General features: G+C 38.1%; 2 protein-coding genes across 14 annotated transcripts in view; one reads left to right on the top strand and one right to left on the bottom strand.

Moving 5' to 3' along the window:
- The window catches only part of Cask (calcium/calmodulin dependent serine protein kinase), a 352639-nt gene that overhangs the window by 217932 nt on the left and 110219 nt on the right, over nucleotides 1-24488 (top strand). For all 13 annotated transcript variants that reach the window (XM_057758918.1, XM_057758916.1, XM_057758917.1 and 10 more), the window contains exons 6-7: nucleotides 18011-18113; nucleotides 23976-24151. In XM_057758918.1, coding sequence (XP_057614901.1) covers nucleotides 18011-18113; nucleotides 23976-24151 — 279 coding nt within the window. The remainder of the gene's footprint in view (nucleotides 1-18010; nucleotides 18114-23975; nucleotides 24152-24488) is intronic.
- On the bottom strand, nucleotides 894-9269 carry Gpr34 (G protein-coupled receptor 34). The gene is made up of 4 exons (XM_057758927.1): nucleotides 9185-9269; nucleotides 8537-8727; nucleotides 7852-7919; nucleotides 894-2661 (listed from the first exon to the last, which is right to left on the bottom strand). The coding sequence occupies exon 4, from the start codon at nucleotides 2564-2566 to the stop codon at nucleotides 1442-1444; it is 1125 nt and encodes a 374-aa protein (XP_057614910.1). The 5' UTR covers nucleotides 2567-2661; nucleotides 7852-7919; nucleotides 8537-8727; nucleotides 9185-9269; the 3' UTR covers nucleotides 894-1441.

Raw genomic sequence — 24488 nt, 5'->3', positions numbered from 1 at the left:
AAGCTACACTGACCTAGGAGTCAGTGTTAAGTCCCTTCTCCTTAGAGCTTACTATTTGTTCTTGAACATACATGAAGTTTTCAGTTTGCTCCTTTCAATTTTAACATGCTGATATACAAAGTATTTTACTCAGAAATTTTTCAGAGTGACACTTAGGCACCTAGGTTTAATGCGCATTAAACTCTTACCAAGTTTGTGTCAGAACTCTTCACGTGTGACCATCAAGTTTAAATTGGTATGTATGTTGTACACTATCATGTGTGCTTTGAATTTTTATAGTGTGTACATAAAGAAAATGATAGTATTTTAGTATTTTACATAAGTGATTTACTCTTATGTGTGGTTTTCTTTCTCACTAAGTACTATTTTTTCACTCAGTGCTATTTTTATATGTGTATGTCTGTTTTGCATACATGTATGTCTTTGCACCACATTTGTACATTGTCCCAGGAGGTCAGGAGAGGGTGCTGGATCCCCGGAAACTGGAGTTCCAGGTGGTTGTGAGCTACCATGTGGGTACTGGGAATCAAGCCAAGGTCTTCTGGGAGAGGAGCCAGGATTCTTACATTTCTACAGCCCACCCAATACTATTTTTGAAATGTCCCCATTTGATGCATGTGTGTGTACTTTATTGCACTGAAATGTTAATGGTACTTCATGTGGTAAATAAACCACAGTTTACTTCTTCATGCTTTTCCTGATACATCCTTAATTGTTCCCAGGTATGACAACTGATCATCTTTGTACATACATTTTTATATATGTATTTGCATGCTTCTGTAAGAGCTGTACCTTGCAGTGGACTTGCTGGGCCATATCATCGCTTGAGCACCCTCTTCTGCTATCAGAATGTGAGGTGGATGAATCACCTATGAATCTGTTTTAAGTCAGTCCCTTTGGCAGGCTATCAAATTCTTAGCTTATATATTTAGTATTTAAATTCTTCCCATTTTTATAGAAGCAGTGATAGTGAGTAGTGTTACTTTTATTATAATTTTATTAATTCATTTGTTAGCAGAGTTTTAGGCATAAATGAATACAACAGCAAGTGATATACACTTTTGAAGTAACAAACGTGTTTTCTGCTTTGTTTTTAAACATATTTAAAATTAGTATCAAGTGCCTAATTTTAGTAACTCTTTAGTGACTTGAAAAACAATGGTGCTTCATTCATTTTGTTGTTAAATCCATGAATTTCCCTTAACTTTATAACCGTTGTTAAAGTGTTAGCTTAACAGTAAATTCTGAGAAGATTCTACATATATTTATAAAATCTAAGGATAAATGTAAGCTTTTGCCTTGAACTAGTTTACAATTAAGCAAGTAAAGAATCACTTCTAAAGATCAAGGTTCTGGACATGCTAGAGATTTTGTCAATAATTTTACCAATCTCAAGGAATGAAGAAGCTGTCTTATACCATTTCATTTTAGCACATTTGCCTCAGTTACCCTTAGTACCGTACTGCGTTTTGGCTGCTGCAGATAGATCGTGCAGGGAATATCCTGGCTTAAATTCCGAAGTGCTTTCACTTCTGCTTGCTTCACTTTGAAATCGTCTAAAAAGAAGTTGGCACATGATTTTGCGAATATTGCTGGACATCAGGAAATACATGACTGGGTCTAAGCAGCTGTTGAAAGATGAAAGCACCAGCATGATCTCATTGGTTTTGTGAACAATTTCCTTCCAGTAACAAGAAGACACATGGAGCTGTGAAGAAATGTAGACAAATCGAAAGGCGTGATAAGGCACAAAACATATGGTAAAAATGAGCAGTACAATGAAGGAGTTCCGGGCTGTTGTAGCATATTTGCCAGAATTTGGAAATTTTGACCTCCTTTTAGAAATTCTCAGTAGATTCTTGCCAATCTTAATATATGAGAGAATTATCAGTAGGAAAATAAGCCAGAACATTACCACAAGAACATAGTTAAAAATTGCTTCTCCCTTTGCATTCTGTCTGTCTCTGTAATGGAAACACATTGTGGAATTGTGCCCTCCCTTCTTCAGCGTCAAAATGATCATAGTTAAAAATCCGGCAAGAGCAACTGTCCATACTATACAGCAAACATAAATACTTTGCTTGGTGGTTATTGCCCTTCTTTGTTGTATAGACCGATTAATTTTTACATAGCGATCCAAACTGATAAACCCAAGCAAAATAATGCTAATGTACATGTTCATGTAAAATAGTGTCCCCACAACTTTGCAAAGGATCACACCTAGTGTCCACTTATTTTGGTTGATGTGATACATTATGCGGAAAGGGAGGCAGAAGATGAGTAGAAGGTCTGCGATGGCCACGTTAAGTAGATAAATTTGAATGGAATTTCTTTTGCGGTGGATGCCCAGAAATACATAGAGGGCAATGATGTTTCCAACCAGTCCCACGATGAAAATGACAGAGTAGAACGTTGTTAACACCGTAGATAGTAATTTTTCATCCATCGGACAGCTGGTAACATTTGACCCTCTTGAGAAATTTTGTGACGCTTGGTCACTGTAATTAGCTATAAAGTACATTCCATAGGAGGAGCAAGGCCAACTGTCAACTGAAGTAGTCGTCATTGTTACAACTTGACTTCTCAGTGTCTTCTGTAGCTATCAAACCAGAGTACTAAGTGGCATGCTCTTTATGTGTACTTCTTTATTTCTTCAGTTTCCTATAACAGAATGTCAAACATTGAGTCATTTGCTGTGATAATAGCCACTACTGTAACACAAAGCATAAATAAGGGTTTCATTTCAGACCTTCTTTGGGACCATTGGCTATCTACATAATGTGTGTAGTAGCATTATTGTGTCACAAAACAGCAGTAAATACGGTAGGATCTCTCTAACCTTTTCTGTTGCTACAGCACACAGACAATTCATTTCATTTATTATATTAAAGTAAAGAATTGAACCATATAAGCATCATTTCTTACCAATATTGTTATGGGAATATAGACAGTAAAAAACAACAGCTCATATTTTTCAAGGATGAATATCAATATCCCCTAAAGGTGTTTATTGTCATGAGTGAGCTGGATCCCCTGCTGTCCCTGCCCAGCTTCAGAAATGCTTCCTGTCCTGCCCCTTCCCTCATAGTTGGCATCCATTCATTTTGACATATATTGCCATATGATGTATATTGAATATGCTGTAGTGATCTCTCTTTCCCCAATGAGAATAGAAAAAAAAGGACACAAAATTTCTTCCTTCATCTAAGACCAAGATAAGAGTATTAAAAATTACTTATCTATAGAAATGTGCAGTTGCCAAAACAGACCAAGTCTGATACCTGCCTCCTTTCATAGACTGTTATAGTCTTTCACAGGACAATACAGTGGTCATATAAAACCAGATCAGATAGCATCAAATAAACCACTCCCACCCTTGAAGCGTAGAGCAGTAATATAGATGGGAAGCAGTTCGTGGAATCCAAGATTATGAAAGGTTAACTATCTAGAGTTTAATTATGCCTTGAATTATATCATTTGAGATTGTCTCCAGAAATTTCTAGGTATGTCAGTTCTACTTTGTCCCAGTGCTGCTTGCTATTGGACAGCTCTCGGGCATGTGACTATTGGGAGCAATTATATATGTAAGGAAAAATCAAGCAGCTCTCCTCACATTCTTTTCTTATAGTAACAGCCCTGTTATTTTGTAAAAATCCTTTCATGGGCATAACATAAAGACTTTGGGGACAGATGAGATGGCTCAGTAGGGTAAAGGTATGTTCTGCCAAGCCTATTTACCTGAACATGACTTATGGTAGAAGGAGAGAACTGACTCCACAACTGGTTCTCTGAGATCCAGATGTATGCAGTGGCACATTCATGTCACACATACATAAATACGTAATACATGCATACACACAAATGAATAGATGTAGTGAAATTTTTCAAAGCAGGGCTTTCAAAATCATACCTAACTTCATAATCAATGACAAATGGTCTTTTCTAAGCCTCTTTGCTCATTTGTGAAAATACAAAGCTTTTATGTGAAACTCTTAACCCTGATACATAATCACTGTTGAAAATCGTTTGCTTTGAGCCTAGCTCACCTAGCTCAGTGATAGAACACTTGTCTAGCATGTGTGCATCCCTGGTTCAGTTCCCAGCACTGAAAAACAAGCTATCTTTTAAAAACTAGGTACCTTGCCAGATGATGATGGCGCACGCCTTTAATCCCAGCACTCAGGAGGCAGAGGCAGTCATAACTCTGTGAGTTTGAGACCAGCCTGGTCTACAAAGCTAGTTCCAGGACAGCCATGGGCTACACAGAGAAACCCTGTCTCAAAAAAAATCAAAACAAAAAATCTAGGGACCTACTATGATGAGTCTACACATCTCACATTCACGCAAGTACTGCTTGTATATTAAGACCAGTATTAACATATTGGATATTAACAGTATTGAGACAGAGACCCTGCTCTCAGTAAGCATTTATAGGGGTGCATGTTCAAACCCTAAGTGCAGTAATAAAGAGTAGTTTGGTGGGTTTGTTTTGTTGGTTTTTGTTGTTGTTGTTTTGTTTTGTTTTTTGAGACAAGATTTCTCTTTGTAACCCTGGCTGTCCTGGACCTCACTCTGTAGACCATGCCTTGAACTCAAAGATCTGCCTGCCTCTGCCTCTGCCTCTGCCTCTGCCTCCTGAGTTTTGGGATAAAACATATGTAGATCCACTGCCCAGCTAGAAAGAATAGATCTTAATTATGATAATTAATCTCTCCTTGTTGTCATTGTCTTATGATATTATGTATTAAGTCTAGAACTTCCTACAAGTAGGCAAATATTCTACCACTGAGCCACATCACACCACAATCATTTTTTTCAGTTTTGCTTCTTTTTTAAATTAAGCATTTTTAGTTTGTAAGTATACAAAATGTATTTCACTAAATATAACATTTTTATATGCCATGTACTTTGCTCATATTCACCCCCACTGCTTTCCCTTGCCCTTCCTTCCTGTCCCCCTGCTTCCCTCCCTTAATAGTACCCCTCTGCTTTAATGTGATATTGATTGATAATTGAATAGACAGATATTTAACTCTATAATCTACATGAAAGAAAATATACAGTCCTGTTTTTCTTCACCTCATTATTCCTTGTTCCCCCTTCCTTATACCCATTCTTCTCCCGTATTATCCTCCTCCTGATTTTATGTTTTCTACATACTGTATTTTTAAATCTAGATTCTTTATATTAGAATAAACATGCAACATTTGTCTTTGCATAATAAATTTCTTGATTTGATGTTATATAGAGAGAAAAATATTTTGGAAGAATGTAGCCTCTCTTAAAACTGTATTTGGTTAAGTACAGGCTTTTAATAGAAAGTGGCATTCAGCTTTAAATTTTGACAGAGGAAAGGAGTTGGTTCCAAGGAAGAGGAAGTGGCTGGTGAGGAGGAAGTTCTGTTAAGCCATCTTGAGAACTGTCTCCACAATTTAGGACCATGGAGGGAGAACAAAGAGAAAAGGAGTGGGAGGAAGGAGTGAAGGAAGAACTGGGGCTTGGCGGCTGTGTCTCAGATGCACAAGACAGATTTCACAATGTTTGTAGAAACATACAGGCCTGATCTGACATCTCAGAATGATGGGACAATCTAGGAAGGGTAGCAGGCTTCTGATAGTGCAGTGTGCCTTGCCAGAAAGAGAGCAAGAAGCTCTCTCACTGTTGTGTTGTGTGGTTATTCAGGAAACTCTCAGAGGCTCAGGTGGAAACATCCTATCTGTAGGCAAAAGGATGCTGAGACGCAGGTGGTATGACTGACAGCTCAGGAAGCTGAAGTGACTTGGAATAACCATCACAAGTAGTTTTTCTTTCTGATGTATTTTGAACCCCATTAGGATTAAGAACCCAGTCCATTTTGTTTGCCTCTATGTCCAGGTGCTTAGCACAATAAATATTCCTGAATGAAAGGAGGAATTTGGGAGAAGTACATATAAAGTGTTCAAAGTTCAAGTACTGAAGCTTGAACTGCATTCATGGAAACACAATTCCCTGTGCTGTATCAGCAATATAATACAGCCTCCCCCAAAACTAACCCCATCTTTGAAACTCATACATCTCTAAGGTTTTACATGAAAATTGTTATTATTTACATGGATTCTGTCCCAGGCTGAAAGTCTGTCCTGTAATAACCATTTTTTAATCAGCCTCGGTGGTATACTTAAGAAATAGGGAGAAGTGGGATTCGAATTATGTCATAGAGATAAGTTGATGGAAATAGGCACATTAACCTATAAATGAGAATGTTTTGCAAGGCAATGGAGAAGAGGATCTTCTCTTCTTATTCATGTCTGCAGAGAGCAAAGCAAGGATCAGCAATAGAAAATTCAGAGGCAGATACTGCCTCCTTATGAGTAGATGCTTTTGTAGAATGAAGCAGTCTAGCCTGGAAGGTACTTCCAATCTTCGCACTAGGAATTCAAAGCTTCAGGACTCTGTAAGGAGGGGTTCTTAGTGGTACTGAAATATGTTGATGAGCATCCCTGTGAAGGCTTTTTAAAGATACCCATGTCTGTCTTCTTCCTGGATACCCTGTATAGTTTATCTGGAATGGGCTTTGTACACTGGTTTCTTTTAAAAGTTCCTGGGAGGTATCCAAAGTGTAGAGTCAAAAATGATTGAGCTAAATGGTCAAATGATTAACTAATCATTATTTAGCACTTGCCATGATCCAGATACTGTTTGAACACATGATAAAATTTCTTTTATATAGTCTTTCTGATATTACATGACGTTAAAAAAAAAAAAGGAGCCATAGGTAGGCTCTTTACCCATGACCTCAAAGCTTTTAAGTGGAAATGCCCAAAGTACTCAGCTCTGACTCTGAAAACCCCTGAACCTCCTCAGTCACCTTCAGTCCTATCATAGCTGATCACCATTTCCTTATTAATGCTGAATTCTATACGTTGGTAGTAGTTTGACATGATCAAACTTTACCACCATCTACCTTGGTTGTTTTAGGAAGAGATTGTACCACCTTGCTGTGCTCCTTTGGAAGAATTACTAATCTTCCCATTTGTTTGGTCTATAACAGTATGCAAATAAATCCAGACTTCACAGAATAAAATCATTGATCTGAATTTTCAGACTTATTTCTAGGCCAAAGAACAACAATCAAGTTCTTTCTAGGAAGATAGTAGCACAATGAACATATCCCTGAAATCGTTTCCTCAGCTCTAATATGCAAATATAATTAATTAATTAGTTAGTTGGTTAACTATTTAGTAATGGTTGGACAAAAACACTAATAAGTCTTTTGAACTGTGTTAGTGTCAAGTTGAAGAAGAATAAAGCAAAAACAATGTGTTCAATAGCCACAGGAACATGTTATACCATACCAGATAGCAGGTAGCCCAGCAGTCAGTGATTATCAACCATTTCAAAAATTATATCCTGTCTCAAACTTGGTAACTAACTTCTGTTGCCTTTAAAGTTGAGAACTGGGCTTAATGGCTCATGCATGTCTGTAATCACAGCTCCTTGGGAGTACGAGGCAGGAGAATCACAAGTTCACAGTAATGCTAAAGGCATGAGCCACCACACCCAGAATTAGTTATAATTAATTAAGAATTAAAATGTTTATTTATATTTCAAAGGCTACTTGTTTGATGTATTAAGAATTTGCCAGAGAAGACAAGAAAAAATGAATGTGCTCTGTTCACATAGTGGACCTGACTTGTAACTCAATCAGTAGTCATTCGTTTTTTCTGTTTGCAACCCTGTGTGAGCACTCGTACCCCCACTACCTCCATGCTATCTCTCCCAGTTTTTCTTCAGTGGCTGAAACCAAGAAAATAGCTTTTAAAACATAATTTGGGCATTGTTTCTAACAATATCACATGTTGAAATACATACCTATCCGCTAATGGACTGATAAAATGACGGAATCTATTCAGGCCATGCTTCAGAAGCTGCAGTAGTTGCTGCATACAGAACAACAGTTGAAAGCATGTTATTTGGGAAATAATGATGTTAGTAACATATTTCATTTTGTTATAAACTTAACTGTCAACTTTTAATTTTAGTAGTTTGAATTAATTCTTTTTTAAAGTACATTGTGCTTTCTTTTTCTTTTCTTGAGTATTCCCTTTATTGAGTTCCAAAACACAAAACTTAAATTTTAATTGGTCTAATAAGTTCCATAAAATTGTAATAATATAAAAAGTATTTAAGATGGGAAGACAGTATAGCTTAGTGAAGTAAAGAGATTAGATAGACAGTGCACAGTACATTACAATTAAGATTACAATGTCTGAAAATGACTTACAGTTGATTCAAGTAGAACTACAAATCATTTTGACACTATACAATATCATATAAATGATGCAACTGCATTCTTATTAAATATCCTATCTAAAAAGACAGAACCTCGTTTGAAAACCAAGCAGAGGTGTTATCCAAGCAGTTTAATGTTGGAAAGTTTTGCAGATATCAAAATAACATTATCAGCATACATTGAGCTTCACTTTGAATGTTCAGATAATCAATAACTGAAACAAAGGCTCGTGTATGCAGTTTAAAAATATCAGAGAATACTTACAGTTGAGGCTTTCCTGGAGTAAACAGAGTAAACCCAAAGCTCCCTAGACAGGTTGTGACAGCTGGGCTCTTCCATCCAGTGATGGTGCAATTGGCTAGAGTTCTCTTCTTTTTTATATTCTCATGTGGTGCAGTTGTTTTTCCGCTTTTCTTTCTTTTTTCAGTGTAACAGCCCTCGGGCTTCTTTTGAAGCTATGAAAAGACCCCACTCTGAGCAACAGCTTCAAGCTGAACTTTAGGAAATTACATCTTCTGTATGCGCCCTTCTAGCTTAAACTAGGGAGTGCTTCGGTCATCCTATAAAATGCCAACAAGCCATAAAATACAAGCAGATCCCCTTTCCAAAGAAATGATGAGGGATTTGCTATATGAATTTTAGAATACAACCCCTGAACTTCTGTTTCTTATGGATTCATTGTAGAAGTTGCATGTCATGAAATGGTCTTTCTGCCCTGAATTATACTAACATTGGTGATAGATTTTTTTACTCTTCAGTTTTGCTGAAGTTTTATTTGGTCTCTACATTATGTTAGTATACTTTTGTATCTTCTTTTAAGACCCTGGATTTATTTCCTAAAACAACCTGAAAAACTGAGGACTAGGTGTGATTTGTAGTGCTATTCTCTCCTCATCACAGCAATAAACTTACCTAAGTAAACTGGAGCGGTCTCTCCTATTTCAAGGAAAATATGACGAGGCTCTGCAGCTTCCATTCTGGTCCCAGTCTACTATTTAACCACCACCAGTTCATTTGTGTAACTGCTGCCCTGCACTTGAGTGTCATTTCCCCTTTTGGTTGTTGTTAAAGCATAATTGTCAGTCTGCAGCTTTGTTTAAACATTATTTAACTCATTGGGATTTGTCTAACATTTTAAGTATTTCTAGACATATTCTTCTGAATATCATAATCTCCAGAGACTGTTAAGAATCTAATACACCAGACAGTAATTTTACATTGCTAGTTTAAAAATATTTTATAACTCTTACTTCCCCTTGTGAATCTCTGAGAAAGCAGATGCTCACTGCTTTTGTCTGGCAGTATTTTTTTTTCTTGCTGTGGTAAGCGAGACATACCACTGAATTTACCACGTAACCAGTTTTGAGTTTATCATTCAATGTGGCTAAGTGTACTTATGTCATCATGCAACAGATCACTGTAACATTTTCATGTTGCAAAATTAAAACTCTAAACCACTGTACACTAATTTTCTCTCCCCCTAGTCTCAACATTAGCAACCTTGACTCCGGGATGTTGACTAGAATCAAACGTAAACCTTTTGTGACTGGTTTATTTTAGTTAGCCTATTATCCTTGAGGTTCATTCGTGCTGTAGCATGTAACATAATACTTAAGGCCATATATTCCATTTTTGGCTATATTTTATTTTCTTTATTCATTTATCTTTCAGTGGGCATTAGGTTGTCTCCACTTATTGGCAATTCTGAATACTTCTGCAACAAATGTATATATGCAAATATCTCTTCAAAATTCCTGGCAAAATTTTTCATGACTAAATGAGTCATAAAGTGCTTTTTGTCTCCTAAAATATAATATAAATACTATTTATGTATTGTACTATTTCCCACGCCTAAGCCATCCCATTTCAAAATAGTGTTCTTAAACCTTCATGTTCTCATATTGTAGCCACATTTTCTTCCCAGTGTGAATCATCAGGGTTGTCATCAGATTTGACTGTTATCTTCTAGTTCTTTCTATGAGCCTGTCCTGTTCATTCTGAACTTTTTGTCACCATGCCCTCTTTATGTGAAATCCAACCCTAGTGAAGTTGAGCTCACTACCTCCTGCAGTGAAGATGAAGACTGCTGGGTACAAGGACACGATCCTTCACAGTGGCCTGGCTTCAGATTAGCTGTCAGAAACCTTAAGTGGCCCCCTGGGCTGCCAGCAGTCCTTAATGTGAATCCTAATGTCCTTAATCCAGGAATTCTCAAATTCACTCCCAGACCAGTGACATCAACAGTTCAGAAGCTTGTAACAGATGTACACTCTAAACCTCATCCAGACCCAAATGTCAGGAAATCAGGGATGAGGTCCAACAATCTGTGTGATGCTGGTGCTAAAATTGGAGAGCCACTGCCCTAGTTCATCCTCCTTCAAAAATAGTGTTTCACACCTTCAGCCTTCTCAAAGTGCCAACAACCCTGTTTCCTTCCCCCACCCTCACCTGGTAGTTGCTTTTCATTGCCCAGAGAAAATAGAAGCAGCTCAAAAGGAACCTCCTCTACATATACAGGGTGCATTACAGGAAATGTATGTATTTTAGTATGTATTTTATTCCTTATTTTTGTACTCTTCCAATGAGGAGATATTGAAGAGTAGTGAAAGAAGATAAAAACTAGACTTCTCTGGGTGTTATTTGTTTTGCAGTTATGAGTTTGGAAGTACAGGCATATTTGTGTAAGTAAAACATCAAACTGTACAAATCTAATTAAACTAAATGAGCCTTGTTACATGACAAAATGAAAGTATAACCACATGGAGAAGTTATTTTAGGTGCATTTAAAATAGGATGGGTGGTTCAGAACATAATTTTAGACTTAACAAAAAAAAAGCTTTTTTTGTGCAGTACAGTAATCAAAATCAGGAAGTTTACATTAAAAGAATACCATTATGTATTTGAAAATCCTTCTTATAAATTTCATCACTTGCCCTAATAGTAGTATTCTTTAGAGCAAAAATAAGAACAAAATCACATTTATTTGTGATATTTCTTTAGTTTCACTGAACCCTTGAATCCAGAGCCATTTTAAAGAACATAAACCTGCTAATTTCTAGAATGTCTCTTGGGCTTTTCTCCATGGTTAGATTTAATTGCACTCTTTGCCAAGAATACCATAAAAGTGTCACTGGCTTCTCAATGTGTCATATCAGAGACCATGCATTATTGTCTAGTCCCAGTATTAGCAATGTTCTCTGTGCTTGTTTTCTTTTAAGCTTCTCCCTTGAAATATAACTATTCCCCTTTTGTAATTAGTAAGTATGCTGTAGGGAGGTACTTTGAGAATATATAAATATCCTATCACTCTTCAAACTTTGCCCAACTAGTTAGCATCCTTGGAGCTTCTTACCTGGATAAATTATGTTCATGAAAATCACCAATGGGGATTTTCTGATTCCAACATTATATTTTATTTACTTACTTACTTAAGGAAAGGCATTTCTGCCAGGCGTAGTGGTGCACGCTTTTAGTCCCAGGACTAGGGAGGCAGAGACAGGCGGATCTCTGAGTTCCATGCCATTGTAAAGTATCTCCTCTCCTTCCCATGTATTTGTTTCCTGATTTATTTGTATCAATACAGACTTACAGCTTCTTACTTTGTTCAGTAGTGAAATAATATTATGACTGAACTTATATAATATAATTTAATGATAAAAAGAATCACAAAGAAATCATACATAGTTATTAATCTTGCTGCTACTGCTATAGGTATTATTATTTTAAAACCTGTATGTATAGAGGAGTGGTTCTCAACCTTCCTAATGCTGAAACCCTTTAATAGAGTTCCTCATTGTGGTGGCCCCAACAATAAAATTAGCTGTTGCTACTTCGTAACTGTAACTTTGCTACTGTTATGAATTGTGATGTAAATATCTGATGTGCAGGATATCTGATAGACTATCCCCCCATAGGGGTCATGAGCCACAGGTTGAGAATCTCTGGTACAGACAGAGCAAGTGAATAATTGTGTCACTGTCATTACGCTCCAAAATTACTTGCTAAATCAAAGAAGTCAAAACCTTACAGTCGAAAAAGAGTGAATGTGTAATTCTTCCCCTTTTATAAAGTACACATTTTAAACTTTGTCTACTAGAAACAATAATAACTGTATGCTTAGGAGCCTCATGTAAATTTAAATACCTTTTCCCACTAAAAGGAAATGGGGCTCCTTAGAAAAATGACTGGTTTCTGATCTGGGGCAAGAGTAAGACAAGCTTAGGACGACCTCTTGTGCCTGAAAGCAATGAAGTTAACAGACTCCTGTAATCATAGGGAAGAGTTTAAGAGGTGACTTAGAGGGGTTTCCACTAGCCAAAAGTGGGGCAAGTTAATCATCAAAATGAAAAAAAGACAGCAACTGATTAAAACATATCAAATGTAGTAAAGTCTATAAATCTATAATAGAAAATTCTTGCAAGTCACCTTCGGGAATTGCCTAGATATCAACTGTATATTCTGGAAATGGTTCATAGCACCTTTATTCATAATAAATGTCAACAAAACAAGAGGGGTGGAGAGATGGCTCAGTGGCTAAGAGCAATTGTTCAGATACCAGCACCCATAAAGGCTGGCCATGGCCTTCCAAGCCTGTAATTTCAGTGATAAGTGGCAGGGTGGAGTCAAGAGGATCCCTAGGCTTTGCTGGGGTCCATTGTAGCTCCAGGTTTAGGGAGCAACTTGGTCTCAAAGGTGTAAGGTGAAAAGTGATAGAGCATGACACCTAATACTTCCTCTGACCTCCATGTCTATAGGCATGTGTACTTGCACACACATGTGCATGTACCACACAAACACACATGCACAGAGAGAGAAACACACACACACACAAAGAAAAACAGGAGGCAGTCAAAATGTTCATCTATAGGAGAGTGGAAAAATATGGAATATAGTAATAAAAAGAAAGGATTTCCTGATCACAAGAAAATGGCTGAATCTTGGAAATATGCTGAAAGGAACCTTGCACAAAATAGTGCATTTTATGCTTTCATGTATACGAAGTCCTAACACTGACAAAGCAAGCCCCTGCTGGAAAACTCGCAGAACTATGTGCAATGGCAGCAGAGAGTGAATGGGAAATGGATAAGGAAGTTTCTGGACTGGTGGGACTGTCCTGATAGGTCTCTGGGTTCCAAAGATATTCTTCATCCAAACTCTCTGGGAGTATCTTCTGATGTGTACATTCTATGCTATGTAAATTTCCCTTTAGTATTTTTACAGACACTAAGTTTTTAGGATCCAAAAGTATGAATCTATGGAATGAGGCTGTTAACATCTGTAATTGGAGACACCTTTAAATGAACAGTTGATAGTAAATCTCATGATGGGTCAGGTAAATAACACCTGAACCTACAGCTCAGTCCTGTAGCAGGGCAACCAGACATGCTCTTACTGATGAGATATAGCAATTAAACCACATGAAGTATCCATACATAAAACTGAAATTGAACCTGACTCTAATCAAGATTCTAGATCTAACTATGAATCTCCATGAAATGCAGCAAAGTACAAAGCATAATAGATTATAAACCCGTGGGTACAACTAGCCAAATCTAGACTGTAGGGGATTTTTGTGGTAGAAATTACTGAGTATCTTAAATAAATACCGTGAAAATTGGAGAGGGGGAGGAATATAATAGAAGGGGAGATTGGAGAAGGGGAAAGTATATAATAGAAGGTCATGTATCTCATTTAATTTGGGTGTTTGTTTTGAGATAGAATCTTTTAGAGCTGTTAATATACAACTGGAGCCACCCTTGAACTCCTGATCTTCCTTTCTTTACCTCCAAAATACTAGGGCTTGGGTTTGTTTGTTTTTTTTTTTTTAAACTAAAGCACAACTAAAAGCATTGTTTTGATAGTCGGGAAAATTAGAATGTAGTGCGACTGTTAGAGGGACTAAAGAGATGGCTCAGCAGTGAAGAGGACTTCCTGCTCTTCCAGAGGACCAGGCTTCACTTCCCAACACCCAAGTCAATGGCTCACAACTTCCTGCAACTCCAGCACCAGAGAGTCAGATGCCCTCTCAGCCTCTACAGGCATTGCACTCATATGCACGCACGCGCGCGCACACACACACACATACACACACATGTAAAAATAAAATCTTTTTTCAAAGAAAGATAATTGCAGTCATTGCTTTTTTGATGTGGTAATGATTTATATAAAATGATTACATAAATTTTTTATATTTTAAATGTAATTATTTTTAGGTCTTCTTTTAGAAACACTGAACTTGGTAAATAGATGAAGTTATATGATTGGTCTTAAGGTTGAAGTGTGGGGGTGGGACTTCTTCAGTTCCATATGTTCCTCTAACTGTGTCCCGTCTCAAATCCTAGCACAGAAAACTTTGGAAGCTATCTATACATACTGTCTCCACATCATCTCTTCCCATTCTCTGCAGACCTAGTTCAGTGGACATTATAATCTCCACTGTGCCACCAATACCACTCTCATCATGGGTACCAGTGACTTCCAAACTGCCAGATCTAATCATCTGTTCTCAGTTCTCAATTTAAAATGGCCTCAGTAACATTAGTCACTCACTACTAAGCATTTCTTCTTGAAAAAAGGTTCCTTCCTCACTTGGCTTCTAAGATGCAAACTCTGATGTTCATCTTGTTTCACTGTCTGGCTATTCTGTTTTATTTTGCCAGATTCACCTCATGTTTCTGTCCTCCATTTACCCACGAAGACCCAACTCTGCATCCTCTTCTCTAATAGTAGTCACTCCCTTAGAAGCGTCATTATCTTTGCTGTAAATACTATTAGCATGCTGTTGATCCCCAAATTTGCATATCTAATCCCAGCCCCTACCCCACAATATTTTACCAGGCCTAGCACTCAATAGTTCTTCTTTCAAATTCTTCACCTAGAATTCCCCATTTCAGTATATGATCTTTATCTTTCACTCCAAGAACCTGCTTGTCAAGCTTGACCCGCCTCTTTCTCTTACACATCTATCCATCAGCAATTCCTCTCAGCTTTACCTTTAGAACATGAGCTATGTTTGATCGGGTCTTGTCATCTTCTGTCCATATCACCATCATCTCATGCCTAATCAACTGTAGTCGCCTCTTTTCACTCATTCTTGTGTTCCTACAATCACTGGTCTTCAGAGCAGTCAGAGAGATCCTTTCTGAACCCCAAGGTGATTATAGTGCTCCACGTTCAGAATTCCCGTGTAGTTTTTCCATCATTATCAGTGTAAAATCTAGTGTTGACCATGGTTTTAAGGATGTTGTAATCAGAGTTTCTACCACTCTATCTTTGCTCATTCTTCCCAAATATCCTTCTTTCCACTATTTATACATAAAACCCTCCCCATATCGCTGGACCTTTGTATTTATTGAATGTTTTCTCTGCCCATAACTTGCTTCTATGTGGCTTGCTTTTTCTTTAACTTCACTCTAGTCTCTGTTCAGATTTTGCTCCAATAAAAAAAACACCCAAATGAAATAGCAGTTCCCAAATCCTCACCAGCTTAATTTTATATTATATGCTTTCTGCTTTATAATTATTAATTTGTATCTGTTGATTTATTGCATTTTTACCAGGAGTACAAATTTTATGACTCTTCACACATGATTGATTGAAAATGTCTAAATCCACATAGATTACAATATAACATTAACTTCAGAATTAGTATAGTCAACTGACTATGAGAAATGTACCATACATAGGCTTCTGACTGAGGCTTCTACTCCTCCCTAAGAAAGTGATAAAATGCTTCCACAGGCATGACCAAGAAACCTTGTTTGAATCTAAGCTGTATCTTCTTCTCCTGTCCATCCTTTCTCAAACCTGCATGTGCTGGACAAGTGCTCTCCACTGAGCTATGTCCCCAGCTCCCATAGGCTCTTCTCACTGTTTTGTCATGCCAGTTTGTTCACTATTGATTTGTATACCTGCTTTCTCTTCCGCTCCCTTTCTTTTTGTTGTTCTCATATACTTATGTACACTTCTATTTGAGGATTCATCTTTCTTTATGATGCACTCAGTGTAAAGGCCTTTAAAATGTTCTAACAGTAAGAATAACTTCCAGAGTAAATGCGCTCGTGCTCTCTCTCTCGTTCTCTCTCTCTCTCTCTCTCTCTCTCTCTCTCTCTCTCTCTCTCTCTCTCAGCTTTTTGAGACAAGGTTTCCCTGTGTATCGCTAGCTGTCCTGGAATTCACTCTGTAGACCAGGCTGGCCTCGAACTCACAGAGCTCTACCTGCCTCTGCCTCCCGAGTGCTGGGATTAAAGGCATGCACCGTGACCGCCCAGCATCCAACATTTCTGATGCTCTTATTAGAAAGAAGAAGGATCCCTCCCATTTCTACTTATCACTGTCAAACATCTGTATGGATATACTAGCTCAGTTTTATTGTGCAGGGTGGTAGGGCCTTTTTTCAAGCCAACTATCTTGTGAGCTAAACATACTTAAAATGATATCAGTTCCTAGCAAGCGTGCACATACACATACACACACACTAGGTGGCTTATAGACACTTGTAAGTCCATCATATAAGAGAAAATAAAAAGTGCTTTAGCTCAAAAGGCTTGCCTTTTCATATTAGGCCATGTTTTAAGAATCATTTGAATGTATGGTAGGTATAACAGAGAATATAGTAATTGAGCAGGGTCATTACAATTACCTTCTTTTCTGATACCACCTCCAACAAACTTCCAAGAGCAAACACATGAAGATGAGATCCTACAAGGAAACCAGGAAAGAAGAATAGGTTCACAGGCAAGACATGCCCAGGGAGAAATCCTTAGGAACACAGCTCAATTCAAGTTATTAAAACCCAACATCCACACTTTTAATCCCAGCACTTGGGAGGAAAGGGAAGACAGATCTCTGTGAATTGGAGACCAGCCTGGTCTATAAAACAAATTCCAGGGCAGCCAAGGCTGTTACACAGAGGAACCCTGTCTCAAACAACAACAATAAAATAGTCATTTTGATTCCTCTTACAAAGTAAAAAAATATAGAAAGATGATGGGGAGGGTGAAGAAAGAAAAGGCCATTAGCATCCCCTAAGGGGCAAACTATAGTGACTCTAAGTAAAATCACATTGTACAGGAAGACCATGTATTTTTGCTGAAAAAAAATATAAATTGTCAAATGAAGAGATTATTGCTCAGAAAAAGAAAATCTATCTGCACTTCTTGAACATCAATGCTTTATGAAAGATAACTTAATATAGGAAACAATTCCTAAGTCTTTAGAGAAAGCATTCAGAAGTGAGAAGACAATAAAGAATTCAAGCATAGAAAATAATTCAGAAGCTTTTATTTATTTGTTTGTTTATTTGAGACAGGGTTTCTCTGTGGACCTCTGGCTGTCCTGTAACTCACTCTAAAGACCAGGCTGGCCTCAAACTCAGAGATCCACCTGCCTGAGTGTTGGGATTAAAGGCATATGCCACTACTGCCCAGCTTCAGAAGTTTGTTTTTTAAACTGAAATTTGTTTTTTAATAATAGGTTTTTAATTTTTTAACACATGTGTTTTTTATTGGGGGGAGGTAAAGGGCCCAGAAGACAATTTGTAGGAGTTGTCTCTTTCTATCTTGTGAGTCTCAAGTTATCGACCAGGCAAGTAAGTACCTTTACCTTCTGAGCCATTCTGCAGATCCAATTCCAACATTCTTTTAAGTATGACTATATTGTATTATTTAGTTTTGTGTAAATTGAATTATTTTCCATTAATTCTTATCTTTAGGTTTGATTGTTGATTTTTCTTTTCAGCCCCACTGTGTTCTCCTCGCTTCAAAAGAAAACTCGGCACCTGTTAAGCTTGGGGGCTTTGGGGTAGCTATTCAGTTAGGAGAATCTGGACTTGTCGCTGGAGGTAAGACCATTTTAACATATTTGTTTTCCCCCTTCAAAACCTGATTACTTTTAAATTGGTGTAAAATTTAAAACTAGATACTAGTCCAGCCTGAGTGTTTCACACCCCGTTCTACCCAGCACCATGAGATAGTTTTCAACTCAGTAACTGCTGTCATAACTGTTTTACTCCCTTAAAAACAGACTCTGGCTGGGAGGTGCTGGCGCACACCTTTAATTCTAGCACTCAAGAGGCAGAGGCAAGCAGATCTCCAAGTTCTTGGTCAGTCTGGTCTACAAAATGACTTCCAGGATAGCTAGGGCTACACAGAGAAACCCTGTCTCAAAAAAACAAAAAAAAAAGCAAAAACAAAAGCCTCTGGGCTTGTAGGTGTAGCTTGGTGCAGAGCACTTGTCTAGCATGTATGAGGCACTGGGTTCCATCTCCAGTACTGTAGAAAGTGCTGTGTAGCTTTCTGTATTGTGTCCCTAGCAGTTCACAGAGAAGAAGCCCAATACAAGAACAGTGTACAAAGTGGTTAACGTTTGGAGCATAGAAGCTTTGGAAGGTGAACAAGACAAATAAAGTCGCCTCTAGTGTGTATAGGTTTACCTTCTAGTGTCAGAGCAGGCTAAGTTTAATTTCGTACCATTTTCCTTTTTCTATATATCAAAGAATCCTGAAGTCACTAGCCTGTGTGTTCCTGAAGAACAAATAGATAAGAATACAGGCTGATTGTCTTATTGACCAAATCAAAACATGATTTTAAAATTCCTATGCCATAATAGAAAACAAGAAAGTAAAAGTAGGAACTTTCTTCACTGGTGTATAGAAGTGGATGTTAATTAAGATCCCAGGATTGTGGGGTCTTTATTTATTCTTTTCACCAGAGACCAGCCCACAATGCTGCCCAGAGTTTACCTCTAGTTCTTAGTTTTGCAAATTGTATAGTTCTCCATTCGATACTGCCAGTGTAGTCAGTGCTTTCTCTTTTCCACCTCCAAGTACTAAGAGCTTCGCGAAGAATAACAACATGAAACGTATCCTTTAACACGAAGTCTTCCAGTCAACTGGCCACCTTTCAGAATACTTCTGTTAAGCAGGTGTGGTGATGGACACATGGTATCCCAGCACTATGGAGGCTAAGGTTGCTTTGAGACCAGCCTAGGCAACACAGCAAGATACTCTTTTATTTTTTTTTTTAAAAAAGCAAATGCTTATGTTAAATATAAATGCTTTCCAAACCATACCTGTCAAAATAGCTGTCTGTTACAGAAGATATTTCATTCAATTTGATTATGACTAGAGCATCAAGCACTAACAATATGGACTATCTTCTGAAAAAATGAACATAAATTATAGTTGTAGTTTAAAAAATCACTCTCTGGCCGAGCAGTGGTGGTGCACGCCTTTAATCCCAGCACTAGGGAGGCAGAGGCAGGCAGATCTCTGGGAGTTCGAGGCCAGCCTGGTCTACAAGAGCTAGTTCCGGGACAGGCACCAAAGCTACAGAGAAACCCTGTCTCGAAAAAACAACAACAAAAAAAAAATCACTCTCTGGGGACTGGAGAGATGGCTAAGAGCTCTGGCTACTCTTCCAGAAGTCCTAAGGCCCATTCCCAGCACCCACATGGTAGCTCACAACCATCCATAGTGAGATCTGGTGTCCTCTTCTGGTGTGCAGGCATATGTGAAAACAGAATACTATATACATAATAGATAAATAAATATGAAAATTAAGTAAATAACAATAACTCTTTAGCACACTGCTCTCTGATATTAAATTGTGTTAAGTTCTTCTGACCTTGCATACTTTTCCAGCTAAACCCTTTCAATAACATGACAATGAGAGAGAATGAGCCAAATTCCTTTTCTGTGTTATATACTGAGCGACTTTGTGTCTGTTACTCTGCATTCTCTATTCATTGTGGCATGGACTCTATTTTATTTCACAAATCTTGATTGGGAGGAGTAGATTTATTAAGATTGTATCCTTGTTCAGTCATTTTTGTAAAGTCCATGAACCCTCCTCCTAATTTTTATTTTTCAACTACTTTTGAGCTCACAGCAGATCCATTATTCAAAAATTACTATTTTTCATGCTGTAGAATTAAAATTATTTTTTAAACTTTGTTTCGAGAGAGGATTTCATGTGACCCAGGCTGGTCTTCAACTTGACAAGGAATTAAGGAAGACCTTAAACATGTTATCTTCCTGACTCCACCTCCTGAGCACTAGGATTGCAGATGTGCACCAACCATCACACCGAATTTTAATATGGTGCTGAGGGTGGAACTCGGGACTTGTACATGTTAGGCAGGCACCCTGCTTAGCTACATCTCCAGTCCTAAAATGCTTTCTAATAGTCAAAATACTGTCATTTCTTAATAAACCATTCTATATATTCTTGAAGTAACTTTTTAAATATTGTGATGCCTTTAAAAACACAATGTGAATAGATAAAGGGATACATGATTTTCCTTAGAAAAAAGCTTTCCTGATGTTTAAAGTACTTTTGAAATTTTGCTAATGTTTATCAGCTTTGGAACAGAAAGCTTTTTTTCCTGTAGATTGGAATCTTTGATTAGCTGGGCTTCCAAATCGAAAGGATTATCTTCTTTACATGTTCTACATACTAATACCACTTAACTCCCCACTTACATTCCCCATCTATCACTCAACTCTTTAGAGACCCCCACTTACCCTAAATACAACCTAGAAAATAATTGCAATGTAGTAAAACCATTTATCCTTTTTTTTCTTATTTATAAATGTCCGACCTTAGCTTGGCTTGATTCTTGCCTGCATTTCTTTCTTTTAAAAAAATATTTATTTTTTAAACAATCTTTTCTCATTTTACATATCAATGCTAGTTCCCACTCCATCCCCTCCTTCTGCTCCCCCTAACTTTCCCCTACCCACCCCCATCCACTCCTCAGAGAGAGTAAGTCCTCCCAAAAGCCATCCGTAGTCCTCTCTGTTGAGAACTAAATGCATATACAGTAGGAGGACCTCTTTCTGGTTTTCATAAAATTGTGTAGATTTTGTGTCCCCTCATAATTTGCACTGCTAGTCCATCTGTTTAGAATGCCTTTTGTCATTTTATCTGTTAGGTTTAGCCTTTCGCTTGAAGACTAAGCTAACAATTATTGTCTTTTAAAAACAAGCATATTATAACTGTCATCCCTCCTCTTCCATCTAAGCAGAACTATCTAGGTTACCTACCTCCTTACAAAATCTGATCAAGGGCATGTAATAAGAGCAGACAAGAGATGTGTAAGGGGTCGAAGAGCCATGGCTCATCCCTCTACACATCTGCACACCTACCACCATGGTGAGGACCTGACAAGCACTTTGGAAATGTTTGAATGAAAGACTCTAGTGACTAGGCATTTTCCAGTCAGTATCAGATAATAAGCTAATAATAAGAGTTGCCAACACTGCAGAAAGCATGGGGAGGGGGAAGAAAATGAAAGGCTGATGATAGAAAATGTAGTAACAGTGACAGCAAGTCAAGGACAGCTTACCACAGAGATCCAGCCTTCCGTACCTGTGAGGCTCCTGGGAGTGCAGTCTGTTCTGTAGTGAAGGCTCCTGTGTTGATAGCCAGGATGATAACTGCAAGTCACCACAAAAAGGCTGAATGATGTACAACATTGAATGTAAAACTCGGCAGGAAATTGTAAACCGCCTACAAAAAGGATAAGGTAAAAAAGGCTATATGTATGAAGATTCAAATCCTAAAGTAGTAAAAGCATAACCACTCAGAACAACTCCTTCCCTGAAGTTTGAGGGAGGGTTTTATTGCAGCATTTAAGTTAGCATTTAAATATTTATGTAAATATCTGAGGTTCCATGTCTGGTTTGGTAATTGGTTTCCTGTTCTTAGAATTTTGTGATCAAAGTCATAGAAGTCAAGTGGTCGCAAAAAATAAAGTTGCAAAAAATTGGTAGCAAAAGCAAGGAGTTAGGTAAAGTTTTTCACATTACAGATGTACTTAAAATTTAAAAGTATATCTGTCATCTCTGAGCAAATTCTTGAGCTGAGAGTATGCATCCTCCCTAAGAAAGAGCACTCATTTCTTCAGTCCAGATAGATGGCTGGGCCTAGACTGTGGTGGTTTGGATTATTCCCCCACACACACACACAATGAGTCACTCATACCTGAGTAGGAAGTCGTAGGAGTTGAGTGTCAAAGTACCAAGTGAACTTTTCAGCAGATATCCATGGGTCCTGGGAGCAGTGTTTCAAATGATGCCCTGAGCTCTTAGACCTACTTTTCCCGACTTCTGCCAGCTCCTGCCCTGTCCATTAGAACAATGGTTATTATCCTGGGACCCTGCCTTTTGGAAGTTGCCAATGAACTGGAAGGTTCAGCTCCCAACACTGCAGCTCCTTTATGCTGCTTGAGGAAGCAAAATTAGGCAATCCAGAAATAAAAACTATTTCTCTCATCAGGTCCTTGTAGCCAGTACTGAGTTTTCATTGTACATTTTAAGTGAGGGTATTTTTCCTGTTGGAACCCTGAAATTAATCTCTTCCATTCTGAGGAATGAAAGGGAAACCAGAAGAATCTGCCGCAGAGATCATTAGCCCTCTCCATCCCAGCTGAGTTTGGTAACCAACAGGCTTTGCAACATAGTCTCTGTGGATGGACTAAAAGATTTCTTAGGTTGTTTTTAAACTTTGAACCACAGTGAGATAAAGTATTTTGCAACCTTCAAAGTAAAGATGATCTTGGATTCAGCTTAAGAAGAGACAGGCAGATAAACAGACAAAGGAAGGCAGGGCTGGGCCTACAAAATGTAAAAGAGCTGCCAAGTCTGGTAGTCAATGGCCCATCCCAAAGTCCTTTCCCTGGAGTTTAAGCCTTTTATTCCTCCATAGAGGAAAAGACTATCTTTTGGTACTCAGTTAAAATGGTTATGATGTACAAGCAGATAGTGCTAGAGAGAGGAAAAAAGAAAATCCTTTAAAGAAGATGAGAGTGAAAGAGTCAGATGATACTTTGGCACTCAGCTCCTATGAGCCACCATGATGGCGCACGCCTTTAATCCCAGCACTACAGCACTTGGGAGGCAGAGGCAGGTGGATCTCTGTGGGTTTGAGGCCAGCCTGGTCTACACAGTGAATTCAAGGAGAGCCAGGGCTGTTACACAGAGAAATCCTGTCTCAAAAAAAAAAAAAAAAAAAAGAGGGTGCATGGGAGGGAGTTCCTCATTTTGTTTACTCTCATTCTCTTCAAGTGTTAGCATTAGGGGGGAGCTAATGGTTATCCCCAGTGGCCTTTGAGAATTGCGGCAACCAACCTAATAGGAACTTGGCAATTAAAAGTAATTGTTTTACCATCAAATTGTCGCTCACTTATGCCCTCTCCCTGCCCTTGCCCCACCTCTACCCAAGGCAGGCTTCCACCTCTTCCAGGCTCGGTCAACCCACTCTTCCCTGCCCCACTCTAAATTACAACATTTAAACTTCTTGAAGATACAAGAAATAAAAACCTATTACATAACATGCAAAATTCAGAGATAAATACCAGGTCCTGTTCTAGACCCAGTGTTTTTAAAAGGTGATCAGATAAACTATTTTTCCTTCCATGAACTCCTTTTATAAAGAGAAGTGTTTGAAGAACATTCAGACTGATAATGCTTTTAGGGGGGCGGTTTCGAGACAGGGTTTCTCTGTTCTGGAACTTGCTCTATAGACCAGGCTGGCCTGGAACTCACAGAGATCTGCCTGCCTCTGCCTCCAGAGTGCTGGGATTAAAGGCATGCGCCACCACCACCCAGCTGATATTGTTTTTTTTTTTTATTTTCAGATTTCAAATAGGAAAAAAAAACATTTCATAAAACCAGTTTTCCATACTGTTGTTTTAAATACAGGACGCGTTGGAACACCTCACTTTATGGCCCCAGAAGTAGTCAAGAGAGAGCCTTATGGAAAGCCTGTTGATGTCTGGGGCTGTGGCGTGATCCTTTTCATCCTGCTCAGCGGTTGCTTGCCTTTCTATGGAACCAAGGAAAGACTGTTTGAAGGCATTATTAAAGGAAAATATAAGGTAATGGATACTGACTTTTTCTTTTCCATTCAGATTAAAAGATCCCAAAAGATGTTTTGATGTTACTCTTGCCCACCAACTGACTGTCAGCTAGGTACTCGCCCCACCATAGCAAAGGTCCCAGTAGTCTTGTGAAGCACAGTGGAGTCTGGATAAAGTGTGAGTCACCATGAGCTCAACTCAATGAGAAGCAAACTTCTGTGGGTCTTTTTTATATAGTAATGAAAAGGTCTTTATTTTTAAAGCTTTTTTCTTAATTTATATCATTCAAATGAAAATTTCACTCAGGTTACTTTAAGTTGTTTCTCATCCTAATTTTAAATTTTGACCAATACAG

This window comes from Chionomys nivalis, chromosome X (genome assembly GCF_950005125.1).
Source record: "Chionomys nivalis chromosome X, mChiNiv1.1, whole genome shotgun sequence".
In the NCBI taxonomy this organism is placed as follows: Eukaryota; Metazoa; Chordata; class Mammalia; order Rodentia; family Cricetidae; genus Chionomys; species Chionomys nivalis.
This window is presented reverse-complemented; position numbering and strand designations above follow the sequence as displayed.